A 20,020-nucleotide genomic window follows, 5' to 3' on the forward strand; every position below is an offset into this window, starting at 1 on the left:
GCCAAGGCACTCAGGCAGAAAAGCCTAGTGAGTGAGCAAACAGAGTATGGATTCAGATTGTCCTGGCTCTTCACTTTTATTTTTCTAGCAGTGACTCAGAGGTATAATACTTTTTGAACAAGGTATTACAAGAATTGGAGGCTCTTATAAAAAGCTGTTTTTTTGTGAGTACCCAATGCATACATTAGCTGCGTGACCTTTGAAAGTTACTGAACTTGGCCGGGCGCGGTGGCTCACGCCTATATTTCCAGCATTTTGGGAGGCCGAGGAGGGCAGATCACTTAGGTCAGGAGTTCGAGACCAGCCTGGCCAACACGGCAAAACCCCATCTCTACTAAAAAAAATTAAAAAAAAAAAAAAGTACAAAAATTAGAAGGGCATGGTGGCGAGTGCCTGTAATCCCAGCTACTCGGGAGGCTGAGACAGAAGAATCGCTTGAACTTGGGAGGCAGAGGTTACAGTTAGCGGAGATCATGGCACTGCACTCCAGCCTAGGCAACAGAATGATACTCCCTCTCAAAATAAAGAAAAAAGAAAAAAAGAAAATTACTCACTGTCTGTCCCTGCTCCCTTCTATAAAATGGGAACAATAGTTACTCAAGTTGGTATAGGGATTAAATGAATTAATAGACATAAACACTCAGAAAAACAGATAGGAAGCTCTCAATAAATGTCATTTTGTATGTTACATAAAATATTTATGTAAAATAGATATTTTTATTCTATAATTGGTAATCATTAATTTTGGTCATGGAAAATCCAAAACAGTGTTATCCTTCACATCCAAAACAATTCAACTTACCTGCTTTGGGTGGTCAAAGTTTATAGCACCTAATTCTTGGTACAAATGACACACCTCCAGCCAACAGAAGATTAGGCTGAGGAGTGTCAACATTCTGAATAGTTTTTGTAGATGTGTAAACTTACTAACTGACTTGTACAAAAATGATAATCAATTTCATTAATCTGAAGTTGAATTAAAAAGCCCTTCTCTCCTTCCAACCTTGACATATCAGATTGATTATGGATTTTTCAAAAACCAAGCTTTCCATTTACCACAAATAAGCATGATGCTCCTAGTAGTTCTTGCCAGAGAACACAGTCAAAGAAGGTAACTGTCTTATACATTCTGCATGTTATATACCAAGGAAGGATAATAATTCTCTCTTTGTTCCCAGGTCCTGTCATTTGGGCAGAGGTGGGAGACACCATCAGAGTAACATTCCATAACAAAGGAGCATACCCTCTCAGTATTGAGCCGACTGGGGTGAGATTCAATAAGAACAACGAGGGCACATACTATTCCTCACATTACAACCCCCAGAGCGGAAGTGAGTACAGCACTGTAACAAATCAACAATGTTTAATAACCCACTGTACTGGTCACTTACAGTGTCCTGCAAAAACTGAAGGCAGGAACTCCCAGGGAAACTGCTCATATATCATTTCTAGGCATCATGCCAGGAAACAAATAAACCCCTTCTCCTACCTCCAATTGGTTCATGGAATTTTGTCCTGCCTTAATTGGATGATTATTGACAATCCTGAGAGTAATTTAGTTGGGTTGTATCAATTATACATTTCTGGAGTACTCTGGGTGATTTTTAATTTTTAAAAAAGTTCTTATAAGACTGTACCATGTTAACTTTAGAATATTTGAAGAATTTAGAAAGGTGTAGCCCAAAATATTAATTATCTATAGTTCTATAAACAATCACTCATATTTTTATATAATTCTTCCACTTTCATCTGTATACATATAATATATATTTTAAATATGGTTGAGATCATAGCAAATAAATGTTATTTTAATTTCATAATCAGAGTTTGTTCTTTTAGCATTACAAGGGTTTTAGAAACATAATTTGAACGATATAAAATATTTCATCATGTGGACTTTTTCACAATTTTTACATATCAAGAAGGACCAGTGAAGACTGGAGACTTTGCTACCACTTGCAGTATGACTGTGAGCAGGTTATTCAATCTTTCTGGCTTCAGTTCTCTCGATTGTAAATTTGAGAGATTTAAATAGGATCACCTGCAAAGTTCCTTTCAGTTCTACAATTATTTTCAGTTCCATTTTATTCAATAGACAATGCATTGATTACACTGTATTGCCAGGCACTGTTCTAGCTGATAGAAATATAGAGACAGCACTTGCCTTCAAGAAAGTTAAGCTCTGTTCGAGAGAAATACACACAAAATAACATGAAAGGTGCTAGGGACATTCCCGGAAGATGTGTGAGCACAAAGAGGGACACCAATCCCAGGAGAAGGTTTAGAAGAGTCTGTCTGGATGCAATCACATCAGTCTGTTATCTGACACCAGAGCATAAGTGGGATTCCATTCCAATTTATAACAAAGAACTCAAAAGTGGGTTATTTTAGACTAAACTTAGTCTACTTTGTGGCTCAAATGACCATATTAGAAAGCACACTTCACCTCTCTAATGTGACCTTTCTCACAGGTGTGCCTCCTTCAGCCTCCCATGTGGCACCCACAGAAACATTCACCTATGAATGGACTGTCCCCGAAGAAGTAGGACCCACTTATGCAGATCCTGTGTGTCTAGCTAAGATGTATTATTCTGCTGTGGATCCCACTAAAGATATATTCACTGGGCTTATTGGGCCAATGAAAATATGCAGGAAAGGAAGTTTACATGCAAATGGGAGACAGGTAAGTGCAATTGGGGGAAAAAAATTGTTCAATCTCTTTGAAAATGATCCTTTGACAGAAATAGAAATATCTAACTTCATCATTATCTCCATAAATACTTTAGTATATACCTTTAAAAGATAAGGACTTCTTTAAAAATGCCCACAATGATCACACCTTAAAATAATAACCACACACATCATAACTCTTTAAAGTTATCAAATAGCCAATCAGTGTTCACATTTCTCCAATTGACTTATTAGGTCTGTTGTTTGGATCAGTATCCAAACAATTACACATATTACAATCAATTTATATGTTTCCTAAGATTGTTTACTTGCAGTTTTTCTGTTGCAAGAGTCATCGGTCTGGTAGAAGTTTCCCATGTCTTGATTTTATTTATTTTATCGTATGGTATCATTTAACACAGGGGTCCCCAACACGCCCCGCACACACACCCATGGGCCACACAGCAGGAGGTGAGCCTGTTAGGTGTCTGTTAGGAGCACAGCAGGAAGTAAGCAGCAGGTAAGCAAGCATTATTGCCTGAGCTCTGCCTCCTGTCACATCAGTGGCGGCACTAGATTCTCATACGAGCACAAACCCTATTGTGAACTATGCATGTGAGGGATCTAGGTTGCACGTTCCTTATCAGAATCTATGCCTGATGATCTGAGGTAGAATAGTTTCACCCAGAAACCACTCCCCTTTCCCAATGTTTTGTAGAAAAATTGTCTTCCGTGAAACCGGTCCCTGGTGCCAAAAATGTTGGCGGTCGCTAAATCATGTTTCTTTCTCTCTGCTTCTATTTCCTATAACTAGTAGTTAGATCTAAAAGTTTGATCTAATTCAGATTTTTTTTTTTTTTTTTCTTTCAAGACTGCTTCAAATGTGGTACTGGGCACTTCCATCAGGGAGTACATAATTTGTAGTTGGCCCTTAACTGGAGATGTTATCAGCATTGATGATGGTTTCCTAGATTCATAAACTAATCAGGGTTGCATAATGGTAATATTCTAATTCCATCTTCCTTTCTTTATTAGCTGCATACTTCTCTATAAACAGAAACTTCTTAATGAATTATTTGGTTACCCTGAGGTACACAGTATACAGAAAGGGTATGACAAATACTTGATTCATTCCTTGTATTTACAAGTTTTCAAATTAATCACTCTCCTCTAGCATTCTTCAAAAGCCTCTAAATAATTTTTTTACTTTTAAGTAGCATTGTGCACTCACGGATTTAAGCATATTTGGTGTGTTACGATTCACTGCCATTATTCCTACTGACGTTCAAAGTATCCTTTTTGACACCGAAGGACTTGTTCAGGTTGATTCCTTTATTTTTACATCATAGTAGTCTGAAGATTCTTTGCTTTCTAGTATAATGAGACACCAGGTTAATTTTGCACATTTTCTGAGCCAGAACTGGAACCATTTGTTCCCAAAAGCCCTGTTTTTTGTTTGTTTGTTTGTTTTTTTGGTGAGGAATCATTTTTGGAACCACAATGTGGGCACTAGAGTTGCTTGTTGCTATTGGGCAAACAATTGTTTCAGGGCCTTTTCAGTGGAAGAACATGGGAAAAGACTTTCCAGATGAATTCATCATGATTTCATAGTAATACTTTCTATTCAAATTTGAGTCTACAGATTTTTTGGTTTGTTATTGACTGCATCAATCTTATATTTGTATCTGCCTTAAACTGCACTGAAAAGTCTTATTTTTTTAATGACACCAACATATTCACTTGATTCATCTTATAATACACATACAACAGTCTCAGAATCACAATTACAACACTACAATCAACAATATGATTACTAAAAACAGTTTAAGATTTGTTTGCCAATCTTTTTGTCCTTAGGGTAGATCCTACTAGAGATTTTTAGCCAAATTACATATTTAAAGTCACCTGGAATAGTTCTTCTCTACATAGTTTTGCCATCACTGGATATACGGGTTAATTCATTATACTCCTCTGTTTCAGCAATTGCTTTTAAAACTGTAATATTATTTTATGTAAAATATTCATAAGTCATTATAGTAAACTTATTTTTTTTTTTTGCTTTATAGTTTATTTATTTTTTTGAGACGGAGTCTCGTCTGTCACCCAGGCTGGAGTGCATTGGCAGGATCTCATCTCACTGCAAGCTCTGCCTCCCGGGTTCACACTATTCTCCTGCCTCAGCCTCCAGACTAGCTGGGACTACAGGCGCCCGCCACCACACCCGGCTAATTTTTGTTTTGTATTTTCCGCCCGCCTCAGCCTATCCTTCCATTTTTAAATAAACAAATGTGTGTGTATTCATATCTTTGCTTTTTTCACTTCACAATAGAATCTGAACATCTCTTCATAGTATTGTATGGAAATATTGCTCATTCCTCATTTCTTTGCATAGTTTATATTACTCTGATGTGTGGACATGCTACAGTTTATACAATCAGTCCCTTATTTGACAAGTGTTTGGGTTGCTTCTAGTCTTTGCCTTCACAAATACAAAATAATGTACAGCTTTGTTAGCCTTGTTCCCGTCTCTTTGTATTTTTGCCAGCATACCTTTGTGATAAATTCCTAAAAATTGTATTGTTGGAACAAAAGGTAAATCCTTATACAGTTTTGTGAAATATTGCCAAATCCCCCTCTGTAGTTGTGCCAGTTTGTATTTCCAGAAGTTACAAGTGAGATTATCTGTGTTTCCACAGCATTATTACAAACTATATTGTCAAATTTGGGGATTTGCACAAATCTGATAGGAAATAAATGGTACAGTCAAGGAGTGGATCCTATTTATCTTTTTCTATATGGCTATCCAGTTATCCACAAAAAAGCTAAACTTTCCCGCATTGATTGAAATGCTGCCTTTATCATCTACTAAAATATTTATACATAAGTGAGTCTATTTCTAGATTTTCTACGCTGTTCTGCTGGTCTTTATCTATTCATGCACCAATACTATACTGCTTTAATTGGAGGGCCCTTTAGTATGTTTAATGGCTATAGCTATGGCTCATTTCTCTTCTTTTCCTTCATTTTAATGACTAATTTTGCTTATTCTTTCTACTGAACCTTAGAAAAACTTACCTAGATCCAGAAAAAGGCTTGATAGTGTTTTATTGGGATTGTTTCAAACGATATAAGTAGGGAGAACAGACATAATTATGAAGTTGAGTCATCCTACATAAGAATGTATGTCTTTCCATTTGTTCAAGTCTACATTTGTGTTTTTCAAGAGTATTTTATAGTTCCTCTTATATGGATCTTGGATATTTTTTTAAGATTACGCTGAGATGTTTTATTTTTATTTGGCCTTTGTAAATGGTAATACGATCACTTAAAATTTTAAATATGTGGCTGGGTGCGGTTGTTCACACCTATAACCCCAGCACTTTAGGAGGCTGAGGCTAGTGGATCACTTGAGGTCAAGAGTTTGAGACCAGACTGGTCAACATGGTGAAACCCTGTCTCTACTACAATTACAAAAATTAGCCAGGCGTGCTGGCACATGTCTGTAATCCCAGCTACTCAGGAGGCTGAGGCACGAGAACTGCTTGAACCCGGGAGGCGGAGGTTGCTGTGAGCAGAGATCGCGTCACTGAACTCTAGCCTGGGGGACACAGCCAGACTCTGTTTTGAAAAAAAACAAAAAAATTTTAAATATGTAACTGAAAAAGAAAAAAAGGTTTTCTACTTTTAGATTCCTATTCTTGATCTTGTGCTTACTTTGGAAGGAATAAAACAAGACTAATATTTATTAAACTCTCTCCAGGTACCGTCACACATATTACCTTATTTAACCTTTGCAACAACACAAGAGGCTATGTATTTTTATGCTCATTTTGTAGACAAAGAACTGATGCTCAATGAGTTGAGATTTAAAATGAGATTTACCTTCTGCATATTTCATTATCTTCATTTTGCAAATGAAGAAATCACAACACAAGAAGGCCTACAGAGGCATCAGAAGTCCTCATCCTGGTTTTCTCAGTTTCTAGTCATGTGGTTACAGATTAGTTATTTAGTATTTCTCATGTCCATCTGAATCATCAGTAAAATGGAGATGAAACCTGCCCTGCTGACGCATCTTGATGGGTTGCATTCTTTCTTTTTGAAAGAAACAAATGGAATGAATATAGGTTAAAGCCCTGGGCAAGCTAAAATATATTAAGCTGACAAGGAACGGTTATCTTGTCTAAATGCATACAACACAATGTGAAGTCAATCAATTTCTAAAGCAAGTTCCTGACCTTTATAATTATTATTTTTTTTAAAAAAATCAGTTTAATATGAAAGTATTTCATAAACACTGTTAAAATTATGAAAATATATGGAAGTAAAAGAAAATAGTCTCAACACAAAAAAGGGATCACAATTGCATATATTGTTTGCAATTTGCTTTATACACTTAAAATATTATGACTATCTTTCTATATCATTAAAAAAACTTCATCATTATTCTGAATGACTGCAAAGTATTTCATGATATGAATGTACCATAATTTATTCAGTCAGTTCCCTATTGTCAGACATTTAGATGGTTTGCAATTTTTTACAGTTATGAACCCTGTGTATTTGGCATACTATTTTTTGTTTTAACTAAAGAGTAGGATATGTCCATTTTTACTTCATGGGAACAAATCTTGGGACTTAAATTTCTAGGTCACAGGTTAGGCACAACTTATGTGCTTGTCAAACTGCTCTTCATAAAGTAGTATTTTTCAAACTGCAGATCATGACCCATTTAGTCGGTTGTAACTAGCAAGTAGAATTTTTTGAAGTATCAAGTGGGAAAGAAGAGACAATGTCAAAGTATACCACATACAGTAAGTACCAAGTAAGTGTTGTCAAAGTATACCACATACAGTAAGTACAAGTAAGTGTTAAGGAAATTTCTTTTCTGGGGTATGTGTGTGTGTGTGTGTGTATATAGGATCACAACATGAAATGTACTTCTTATGTGGTTGCAATAGAAAAGTTTGAGAATCACTGCATAAAGTGTAGGAGAGAGGCTGTTCTCTGCCGTTTTACTAATACTTAGTTTTACATTTTTACAAACAGCATAGGTGAATTACTGCACCTCATTCTCATTTAAATTTATAGTTTAATAATGTTTTTTGACCATTTGTACTGCTTTTGTCAATTTCTTGGTGATGGCAGATATTCATTTTCAATTATTAATCCATAAAATATCTACATATTAAGTCATATTATATATATATGTGTGTATATACTACATACATATTACCTTTGTTACGTATAATGCAGGTCTTTTTCTTTTTTGTGTTTTTTCATATTCCATTATTGCTTACAGTTGAGTGTTTTTATTTTTTGTTTGCCTATGACGATATAGCTGTTTTCAGTGTTGCATAGCCAAATTATCAATTCTTTTATTTTTTTTGCCTTTTGTATCATACTTAGAAAATTATTTTCTATTCTATAGGTAAGTAAATATTCATCTACATTTTAGTCAGTATCTTAACATTTTACTTGTAACACATTTTGAGTTTGGTGAGTAGAGCTCTAAGGCTCTAAGTTTACCTTTTCTAAACAACTATTAGATTATCTGAGCATTATATATTAACCAATCTATTCTTTACTCACTGATTTGAAGTGTCACTTTTATCACATTGTAAATCTTGAATATATCTGGATGATTTTTCTAGGTTTCCTAGTTTACCGTGTGACCTGTCTGTACCCTACCTGTACCACATTGTTTTTATTATTATAGCTTGTAAAGTTTTAAATACATGATAGAACATGTTCATCCATTACTGAAAAGAATTATTTTCCCTTTTATTCTTAGATGCCCTCACATGCACATTCTTCTAGATCAATTTTAATAAAATTTTGTTAAACTAAAAAACTGCCATTGGTAGTTTTTATTATTATTACATTAAATGAATAGCTTTAGTTGGAGAGAATTCATCTCTTGGCTATAATTAATCTCTTAGCTATAGTTAGTCTTTCACTCAGGAGCCCTTTAATTCAAGTTGTTTTTTTAATTATTCAGTAAATTCTTAGTCTTTTTCATATTTGTCCTGCATGTTTCTTATTGAATTCCTATTTTTTTAAATATTATGCATTACATGGTATTTTCTAATTGCATATTTTCATTATAGAAATAGCTGTTAGTTGCTTAACATTTATTTTGGAGCTGGACATCTAAATATTCATTTCTTAGTTCAAGTAATTTCCAACTGATTCATATAGGTTCTATATTATCTACAAATAATGCTAATTCTCTTTGCCAGTATTTCAGATTTGTTCTATGTTCTTGCCTTATTATGATGGGTAGAATATTACAAATAATATTAAACAATAGTGGTAATAGCCAGTAGCCTTGTTTTGTGTCTGATCTTAATGAGAACATCTCTATTTATTTTACCACTAAGTATGAATTGGCTAGTGGTTGTGCTTTATTCTACTTCTAGTTTACACAGAGTGTTTTTAAAACAAATCACTTGTTTAAAAAACAAATCACTTGAGCTGCTCAAAAAACATCCTGTGCTAGGCACAGAATTCACTGGTAAATAAGACAAGTAAGTTTCCTGCTCTGACAGGTTTTTATTCTAGTGTATATGGGAGGAAGGAGGGGGATGGGAGGAAAGGAGATGAAGATAAGCAAACAAAAGAAAATGAAATAGATAACCTCAGAAAGTGACAAGTTCTGTAAAAAAAAAAATAGGGTAATGAGATAGTGAACAGAAATTCTAGTTCAGATAATGCGGAGATAATATTTAATGTGATACCTAAATTTCAAAGAGGTAGCCTTGCAAAGATCTGAGAGAAAAGCAAAGGGAAGAGTTAATGCCAGAATGTCATATTTTATAAAAATTTCTTTTTAGATTTTCTTGAAATTATTATATAATTTTTCTCCTTTAATGTGATCAACTACAAATAAATATGACCAGCTACATTAAGGACTTTCTAATGTTAAACTATCTTTGTTAAACTATCCTTGCACTCTGGGGGAGAACAATACTTGAGTATGGTGAATTTTTCTTTAATATATTGGTGGGCTGAGTTTGATCATGTTTGATTTAGAATTTCTCATTTAAGCTTATAAATGAAATTAATATCCATGGTTATACTATCTCTATTAAATAAACTAGGAATAGTTTAAATAGTTGGGAACCATCTGCTCCTTAGAGAGTTGAAAGAAACTGCCTGTAAAATTATTTTGACTTTTAAAAAGGAGCAGTTTCGTTGTTTATGTATGGGACTCCCCCCATCCTTTTTTTTTTTTTTTTTTTTTTTTTAGATAGAGTCTTGCTCTGTCGCCCAGGCTAGAGTGCAGTGGTGTGATCTCAGCTCACTGCAACTTCCACCTGCTGGGTTCAAGCTATTCTTGTGCTTCAGCCTCCTGAGTAGCTGGGACTACAGGCACGCTCCGTTAATTTTTGTATTGTTAGTAGAGATGGGGTTTCGCCATGTTGGTCAGACTGGTTGCGAACTCCTGACCTCAAGTGATCTGCCTGCCTCAGCTTCCCAAAGTGCTGGGATTACAAGTGTGAGCCACTGCACACAGCCTGTTTATGTTTTAAATCACTATTTCATTTCAGCCATGAGTACTGGTCTAGTCAGGCACTTCTTTCTAAGTCAGTTGATCACACTTATTGCATATAATGGTTTACATTTTTCTTCCCTATATATGTGATTATATCCCTTTCTCATTTCTAATGTGGTATTTTTTGGTTCTCTCCACCTTTTTTATTAGACTTGTCAGAGATTTATATATTTCTCTGGTCTTTTCACAAAATATATTTTTGGGTTTAATCATTTTACCTGTGTTAAATTTGTTAATTTATGCTTTTGTCTTTATTAATTTTTCTCTGTAACTAATTTAAAAAATTTTTCAGATATTTACATTTATTTTTATTTGGTTTTAAGATAAAAAGCTTTTCAGATTCTTAGTTTATATGTTTACATTCCATACATTTTTCTTTACAGCGTTCTCACAGACATTACTTTATCTCAATTACTTGAGATTTGTTATCTCATTACTTCATTTTTATTTTCTCTTTGATCTAAGAGTTATTTGGATCAAAAATGACATTCTTTTTTACTTTTTTTCCTTGACTAGTAATTTTTAATTTTATTGCATTACGATCAGAAAACATGCCTGAAAACATTTCACTAAAGTTTTCTCTGTCAATCAGTATATAGGTGATTGTACCAGTCCCTGCTGGAATCCTTATATATCTGAAAATGACTTTTGTTGTTCTTTACCTGGTGTTACATTTTTGTATCACAATGTATTCGTCTCAAAAAGATAAATGCTACTTCACCTTCTTCTGGCATTTATTGTACTTGGTAATTTCAATGTCAACCTGATTTTTTCCTTTCATGATAACATTTTTAAAAATGGAAAATTTACCAGGACATTTTTAGGTATAGATCTCTATTACTAATTTTGTCTTGTTTTCAGGAGGCTTTTGAATCTGAATCCTCTCATCTTTTCCCTTTGTGGTGGCAAACACTTCCACTAGTATTTCTTACGATTGTGCCTCCTCCTTTTATAACTTCTAAAATTATTACAGTGTGTATATTTTTCATCTTCAAATGCTCTCCTCCGTTTTATGGGAGATTTCTTTTTTTTTTTGAGACGGGAGTCTTGCTCTGTTGCCCAGGCTGGAGTGCAGTGGCGCCATCTCGGCTCACTGCAAGCTCCGCCTCCCAGGTTCACGCCATTCTCCTGCCTCAGCCTCCTGAGCAGCCAGGACTACAGGGCCCCGCCGCCACGCCTGGCTTTTTTTTTTTTTTTTTTTTTTTTGTATGTTTAGTAGAGATGGGGCTTCACCGTGTTAGCCAGGATGGTCTTGATCTCCTCGCCGCATAATCCGCCTGCCTCCGCCTCCCAAAGTGCTGGGATTACAGGCGTGAGCCACCGCGCCCAGCTAATGGGAGCTTTCTTTAGATCACCTTCATCATTGATTCAGTTCTCTGCAGGATCTAACCTTCAGGTCTTTGCTTTAGTTCGATTTTTTCAATTTGATAATCACCTTATCATGTATCTGAAGGACTGATCTCAAGGGAAAGACAGGCAATAATCTTTATTCTCTCCTTTGAGAGTCACTTATTGTCAGGGGCTCATTTGCTTTGATTCCTTTGACTGCCTTCTTCTGAACTACTGAATCATTTCAAAGAACACATAGCATTTCTGCTTCCTTTTTTTTTTTTCCCCACTGGGAGAAGTGGGAGGAGGTGATAATGTTTGAACAGCTGGCTGGAGATTGTTTGAATCTCTGTTGGAATTCATTGGGAGGTTATTTCTTCATCCAGGATGATTTCTTCCTCAAATCTGCTTCCATCCTGCTCCGCCTTACAGAAATTCTTCTGGTTTTCATGAATGTGGATGGCATCTTCCCTGATTTCCAGCACAGACCCATATTCTCTCCTATTTTAACAATTTTTTTTTCCTCTGGTGGCTTCAATTGGTATGTGCAATGTGAGCAGGAAGGCAGAGTTAGAACCTTTAGATGCAGAGAGAGGCTCAGATTACTATATTGAACCACGAATCCACTAAACAGATACCAAAGAAAGCTCTGGTGGTGAACTGAAATATTTCATGAACCCTAGTTTACAAAGAGTAACAGAAACTTCTGTTCTCATTCCTTCCCTTAGGCGTGTTTGTGCACAAATAGTACTGTGCACATGGAAGTCTTCTGTTTTACTCATTCCGTCTTCATCTCATTTTGTTTTGATTTACAGAAAGATGTAGACAAGGAGTTCTACTTGTTTCCTACAGTATTTGATGAGAATGAGAGTTTACTCCTGGAAGATAATATTAGAATGTTTACAACTGCACCTGATCAGGTGGATAAGGAAGATGAAGACTTTCAGGAATCTAATAAAATGCACTGTAAGTACTGCATCATCCACCAATCTACCAAGTTATTTTAGTACTGCATATGTAATGCTTTTAACTAAACCAAAATGTGAAGAGCTTTGCTCATTGATTATTTTTCAATAAATGATTACAATAGTGTCCTGAAGGTAATCTCATTGGTTATTTGATGTGTCAGTCAATTAGTTATTATTTCACTTAATTCAAGATATGTCAATTACATGAATGGTCCTTAAAGTGTGGTCCCTATATCAGCAGCCTCAGCATCGCTGAGGGACTTATTAGAAATGCAAATTCTTGGACCCCTACCCTGAACTACAAAGTCCGAAACTTTGGAGATGGATCCCGGCAATCTATTTTCAACAAACTCTGCAGGTGATTCTGATGAACGCTACAGTTTGAAAACTACTGGAGCAGATGCTTTTCTCATATGTGGCTCAATAATGACAGGCTCATTTGATTATTCAATATGCAGAAAGAGATGATCTCAGCCCTCAATGATTCTAACCCTTGACTGCACATTAGAATCACCTGGGAGCTTTCAAAAAATGACCAGTGCCCTGGAATACCCCCAGAGATTTTTATTTAAGTCTAATATTAGATTTTTTAAATACCTAGTGTAATTCTAAAAAGTGGTTAGAGCTCAGAGACAGTGAGTTCATTATTCAAAAGGCCCACACCATTAATGGACATCAGTAAAAATTATTGTAGCTAGTAGAAGAAAAACATGTAAAGTTGTGTTACAAACTGGTATTTTCAAGCTAGGTACTAGTCACGCTACCCACAACCTTTAAAATATCTCTTTTGATTCTGCATTTTTGTATATTTGGAAGCACTGAGAATACTATTCATCAAAAATAATTAAATAAGCAAGATAAAGAAAAAAACCTCCTACATATGACCTTCCCTGTTATTCAAGATGAATTAGACTTTTTCACCTAGAACAGCAACACACTCCCAGTATATGGTGCACAGAAAAAGCTATTATAATTCGCAGATTTGGGTGCTCACAAATATAATCACTTAAAGAACTGGAAATGACAGAATCATTGTTTTAGCCAGGAAGAGCAGTGGGATTCCCAGGTTGCTAGGGACACTAGCATAGAACTTCAAGAACTATGCATTCAGCTCTGGTCCTTTCAGCCAGCGTCTGCTCTGGAAGTGCCAGGAACGGCAAGGAGTTGCAAGGACACTCCTGACACATAAAGCGTGGGCAGGCCTGAATAGGCCTTTTAAAAATTAAAAATTAAAAAAACAAAGTTGCTCCTGGAAAGTCTGTGAGGTTGTCACGTAGTAGAATCTAAACCACTTCCAAAATGTTACTTCCCAACTTTCACAGCCATGAATGGATTCATGTATGGGAATCAGCCTGGTCTCAATATGTGCAAAGGAGATTCGGTCGTGTGGTACTTATTCAGCGCTGGAAATGAGGCCGATGTACATGGAATATACTTTTCAGGAAACACATATCTGTGGAGAGGAGAACGGAGAGACACAGTAAACCTCTTCCCTCAAACAAGTCTTACACTCCTCATGTGGCCTGACACGGAAGGTATATTTATTTAAAGCCAAGTCTCTAGTAGATGAATTTGTGTAGTTTTGGTTTAAAATTCTGTAGCAGAATGTGTTGGGTGATAAACGTATTCCTTCCCCAAGCCTTCCAAGTGCCCTTCCTATCTCTGAAAGAGCAAGTCCAGGCTACTATCAGCTGAAGTATGTACCAGATAGGTCTGTTTCGTAGTTACTGAGGAGAATGCGGAGTAAGAAAAGAACAGGGTGTGGTTTTCTCCGTTTCCATAGGCTCCTCAAGATGATCCCTTTTTAGATTATGGTCCTTTTAAAGACAGCTGGAAAATCAGACTAGAAGGGGAATGACTCCCATAAATATTCTGCACCTAAACTTTTCATGTGTCTGTAGCCTAGATGTAGGCTGTAAGTAGAGGCTTGTTGGTTGCAAGTGAATATTCTATTCTAGCATTGTAACCATGCAGATTCAGAGACATCTATAGACCTGGCTCTGAATGAGTAAAACAAACTAAAACAGAAGAGAAAGAATTTTAATCAAAATGTGAAAATATGCTAGCTTGTTTCAAGCTTTATTTGGTTTACGATATGCCACTGAAACTTCAGACCAATCCAGTGTCACCCTTTCCTTCCTTCAACAAATGTAAATACAACAATGAACAAAAGAGATAAGATGTCTTAAGCTGCTGCAATTCTAATGCAGGGAGACAGACAAGCCAGTATATTAATACATGTATGTCAAGTCATTATAAGTACATAAAGAAAAATAAGGCAGGGGAAGGGGGTGGTGACTGAGAGGGGAAAGGGTCAAGATTCTCTCAGGAGGTGCTACTTAAGGAGAGACCAGAATAAAATGAGGACATGAACCATGAGGATATTTTGGGGAGACAGCACAGGAAACAGCAAGTGCAAAGGTCCCAAGGCAGGCACACACTTGACCTGTTCTAAGAACAGCAAAAGGCCTTGGTGCATGGAGCAGGGTGAGCAGGAGGGGATGTAATCAGAGGTGTGGAAAGCTAGATCACCTAACTGAGGCCACAATAAGGACTTCAGCATTAATTCTGAGGAAGGTGGAGAGCCCCAGAGGGCACTAGCAAAGAAGTGACATGTTTTCTTATTTACCACTCCAGGGACCTTTAATGTTGAATGCCTTACAACTGATCATTACACAGGCGGCATGAAGCAAAAATATACTGTGAACCAATGCAGGCGGCAGTCTGAGGATTCCACCTTCTACCTGGGAGAGAGGACATACTATATTGCAGCAGTGGAGGTGGAATGGGATTACTCCCCACAAAGGCAGTGGGAGAAGGAGCTGCATCATTTACAAGAGCGGAAGTAATTCTCCAGACTCTGATTCCCAATTTCAGCTGTAATTTTAGGTTTCCTTTTCAGAGAAGTAAGAATTACACCAAATTTTAGAGAAAAAAAGTTGCATTAAACAATAACAACAAAAACAACAACAAGACACTTCCTAGGAACTTGTCCTCATTCATTTCTGCTTCTCTCAATTTCCTCAAGGGAAAATTTCCATTTACCTCCTTTGATCCTTTGGAGTCTTGCTTTCTTTTCTGCTGCAGTGTCTTCTCACATTCATGTGCCCTCACGTGTCATTTATTTTCAAACTTAACAAAAGTTAATTCCCAAATTCAGAGCAAAAATATTATTCCCCTTAGCAACAGTTTGTTGCTTATTTTTCCTTCAGAGTTTTCATTGTTAGTCTAACAGTCATTTCACATTCTTAAAACTGTTATGTATGGAATATTTTAAATGCTTAAAAGTGATATAGCAGATATAGTCTCTACCCTCCAAAAACTTACAGGAAAATATGACACAAAATTACCAGTAACATGTGCATTATGGAAAAGTACAAAATAAATTCTGTATGAATAGATGTAAGTAGAGGATGATTAATAGAGCTTCAGAAACATTCATTTAGAGCAGCATCACTCATCACTTCTAGTTAGCCCTTTCTTCATACTTTTCCAAGCACCTTCCTCTCCATCATCCCACTTACATCATGCACTGACCGCACGGCAATGATCTGAGGGATTGCAGGGTGGGCAGGTGTTCGGATCCAGGGTGCATAGCACAACTGGTGACCTGTGGCTACCAGTGGTTACCTGGTTAGCTTCACAGCAGTAGTGCATATGGTTTGCAGTGTAAAGGAATAAACATTTATTTTGTAATTGGGTAAAATGGTTAAAAGGCTACAGGTGCCATTAGAAGTGAAAACTTCAGGAAAAGGGAATGCCTGGGAAAATATGTCCATTTCAGTTCCTATAAATCAGAAATACTGGACTCATAAAATTTTAGAGTTATAAAGTAATCTTAGAGATGATCTGTTCGAATATCTCATTTTAGGGACGAAAAAACTGAGGTTCCAATAGGCAGTGACTAGCTGGAGGAAATTTTCAGTAGTGGTAGGGTAGAGGCCAGGACTCAGATGACTACACTCAAATGGCTAGGTGTGCCTTCTACCACACATACTTTTAAAGTCTTATTATTCTTTCTTACTTGGATAGAAGAGTGATGATTAAAAACTACTATAATTACTCTAATAAAAGCTATATTTTTATTCAAAATTTAAAGTTTAAAACTTAAGTTACATTTTCATTAAGACAAATATTAACCTTAGTTTTGTTTTTTTTTTTTAAGTGTTTCAAATGCATTTTTAGATAAGGAAGAGTTTTACATAGGCTCGAAGTACAAGAAAGTTGTGTATCGGCAGTATACTGATAACACGTTCCGTGTTCCAGTGGAGAGAAAAGCTGAAGAAGAACATCTGGGAATTCTAGGTACGTTAATAGCTCCAGTTTATTAGGTGTGGGTTAATGATGTGATGCTACCTGCAGTAACAGTCAATTCATACCTATGGGTTTCATTTTCTTGGTTCATATATCAAAGTTGTTCAAATAAAAATTTAAAACTTAGTTATCTAATAAAATAAGACCTAAGTTTATTAAATAACATGGCATAGTAAAATGTTGCTTATTTCTCTTAGAAACAATGTATTATCCCGTATACTGATAAAATTATATATATTTTGTTTTTATCGAATTGATGCCTGTAGTTTTAGTGAAGTTCCCAGAAACTATTTTCTAATGAAATTCTGTATTTTGACAGAGTCTCGCTCTGTCGCCCAAGACAGAGTGCAGTGGTGTGATCTCAGCTCACTGCAACCTGCCGCTCCTGGGTTCAAGTGAGTCTCCCACCTCAGCCTCCCAAGTAGCTGGGACTACAGGGATGAGTCAGCACGTCTGGCTAATTTTTTAATTTTTAGTTGAAATGAGGTTTCGCCATGTTGGCCACGCGGTCTCGAACTCCAGGCCTCAAGTGATCCACCCACCTCAGCCTCCCAAAGTGCTGGGATTACAGGCATGAGGCACTACACCTGGCCCTAATGAAATTCTTAACCAAAGTCTCCCCATCATCCTACCCATTTCTTGCAAATTATAGCTATTTATTTTTAAAATTAAAATATAAATGATTAATTACAAGAAGAAATATACAAAAGGAAATTAATTACAATAGGAAATAAAGAAAAGAAAAAATGGTACCACACACTGCACAAAGCAGAGCAAAAGCTGCTTTCAATTTTTTAGGATTCACTTTCAGACAGAATGTCTAGAACTCGAGCAACACTGGTCTTGAGACATTTCTTTAAAACTATCAATTGCAGGGATCCCCACTCCTATCCCCACCCCACTGTGTTCCCATACGGTCAGCATTCCCCTGAGGTTTGGTTATCCTCAACCCCTACACTAAGACACCAAGGCAAAATGGCATTGTTCTTGGAGCACAAAAATTCTACCAGACAAGAGACAAGCTAAGATTTGATAAAGGGTAGAAATGGGAGGGGTATCCCCACACCAAGGGCTGCAAAATGACTCCTGGCCAGATATCCAACCCACCATGATTAGACCAGTACTCTGTAAAGGACTTTCAGGCCAAACCTCCCCTAGAACTCTTAAGAAATAAACAAATGGTCTCCATCTTTATTTCCAGTGTGTTGATTCCAAATTCCCTGGGATGCAGTATAAATCCAGGAGTATTACAGCACAAACCCATGGGGAGAGAAACAAGTTATCTTTGCTGATCTTTGCTTTTATTACTAAGTTAGACCTTCTGCTTGGACAGATATACAAGCCACTTTTCCTTTTCACTTTTGCCAGGTCCACAACTTCATGCAGATGTTGGAGACAAAGTCAAAATTATCTTTAAAAACATGGCCACAAGGCCCTACTCAATACATGCCCATGGGGTACAAACAGAGAGTTCTACAGTTATTCCAACATTACCAGGTACTCATGGTGCAGAGTTGGAGGGGGGGGCATTTTAACAGGGGTATACAGCCTTTCCACAAATGACTTTCATCATAGAGAGTCTGGACCAAGAAAGTGAAAAGGGAGGTAGTTGTGAAGAGGGGATGCAAGGAGGTATCTGTGTGTATGCAAGTACATGCACATGTTCATACTAAAAAAAAAGTCCACAGGAGAGCCTTAAGAGAAAAACCCGAATGTAGTGGACATCTATGAATCCTCAAGGGTGAATCAGAGATGCTGTCTCCTCGCTCAGCTAGAACACAGCTCAAAGGACATCTACCACACCGCATGTGGCTGGATGTTCCCACGCCTGCCTCCAGCACATGTGGTTCTAAGGGCCAGAGGCTGCCACTTGGAACTCTAAATTCCCCCTATCTAGTCCAGTATCTGGCATGTATTAGGGGATCATCAAATGTTTCTTTAATAAACACAGAGTAAAATCTTAAACAGATTATATACATAGGTGAGCATTTTCTTTAACAAGAACCGTATTTTTCTTCTATTAGTTATAAAGTTGGCTTCCAGGAAAAGACTATTTCTCAATAACTTACCAGGGAGTAGCAAGGGTGCTCTTTTAGGTAGGGTGGTCAGGAGGGCTTCCTTGAGGAGGTGGCATTGTTGAAAACACCTAAAGATTGAGAAGTAATGAAATTCAGGTAATTGTGCACAAAGAGATTCTAGGCCCTGAAGATAGGAGCATGCCTGGTGTGTTTGAGCAGCAGCAAGGCAACCAGAGGATAGAGAAGAGCACACATGGGACAGAATGCTAGAGATGAGATCCAGGGAGAGCTGGAACCAGATGGAGTAGGGAGGACCTCAGACTCGAGATTTAAGACTGATGTTCTGATGGATACTTTTTAAGGGGCTGTTCTGGCTGATGTGTGGTTAAGTGACCATAAGGGGGCAAGGACAGAATCTGGGGTCAGTTAAGGACCATTGCAATAATCTGGGTAAAATCATCATCATCATCATCATCATCGAGATTTGGAACATGGTGGAAGCAGCTGAAGTGGTGAGATGTTATCATATTCTGGTTCTATTTTAAAGGTGGTGCTAAAAGGACCTGCTGGAAAATGGGCACTAGGGAGTGTTAGGGAAGAGAGGAGTCAAGCATGATCCCAAAGTTTTGGGCATTGACCACTGGTAGAAGAACAGGTTGTAAAGGGGTGTGGAAAAGAGAAGGGAATGTTATTTTGCAGCTTATGAGAATAAGTAAAAGCAGAGATGGCAAGACAGTAATATGTGCAGGTGGTGAATCAATACTTTATATTCTAGTGAAATTTTCTGCTTAGAAAAAGGGTGAGGATGTAGGAACAGCTCAGATTGAGGCTTGAAGAAAAAGTAAGATGTCTACCATATCACTTGAGACCATCTCTGTCATCTTGCTTGATTCTCTAGTGAATGTCTGTCAGACTCTGGCAGGTTAGTGTGAGAGCATGAAGATGTAATGGTGTGGTCTAAATAAATGGGATGGAAAATGAGTGTGGCTGGGATTGGTGAGTGGGCATGGCCAAAAGCCGAGGTCTGTGAGCAGTTGCACAGGAAGCCCTGAAGTGACTGGAAACGCAGATCAGACTGGAGAAAAGCCCAGAGCACATGGGAAGAGGGTAAGAACCTTGGCAAAGTAGGAGGGTGAAGCAACTAGTCGTCTTCAAAGTGCCAA

The 20,020-nt window shown here is 37.1% G+C and overlaps 1 protein-coding gene across 2 annotated transcripts in view; it reads left to right on the forward strand.

Annotated features, from left to right (window-relative positions):
* LOC105534114 (ceruloplasmin) overlaps positions 1 to 20,020 on the forward strand; it is a 59,186-nt gene that overhangs the window by 20,827 nt on the left and 18,339 nt on the right. The window contains exons 8-14 of one of the 2 annotated variants that reach the window (XM_011972790.1): positions 1,179 to 1,331; positions 2,472 to 2,683; positions 12,373 to 12,523; positions 13,848 to 14,060; positions 15,163 to 15,370; positions 16,691 to 16,830; positions 18,208 to 18,336. In XM_011972790.1, the coding sequence (XP_011828180.1) occupies positions 1,179 to 1,331; positions 2,472 to 2,683; positions 12,373 to 12,523; positions 13,848 to 14,060; positions 15,163 to 15,370; positions 16,691 to 16,830; positions 18,208 to 18,336 (1,206 nt within the window). The remainder of the gene's footprint in view (positions 1 to 1,178; positions 1,332 to 2,471; positions 2,684 to 12,372; positions 12,524 to 13,847; positions 14,061 to 15,162; positions 15,371 to 16,690; positions 16,831 to 18,207; positions 18,337 to 20,020) is intronic. The other variant, XR_001005215.1, reaches the window with a different exon arrangement.

This window comes from Mandrillus leucophaeus, unplaced genomic scaffold, assembly GCF_000951045.1.
Source record: "Mandrillus leucophaeus isolate KB7577 unplaced genomic scaffold, Mleu.le_1.0 Scaffold130, whole genome shotgun sequence".
NCBI classification, from domain to species: domain Eukaryota; kingdom Metazoa; phylum Chordata; class Mammalia; order Primates; family Cercopithecidae; genus Mandrillus; species Mandrillus leucophaeus.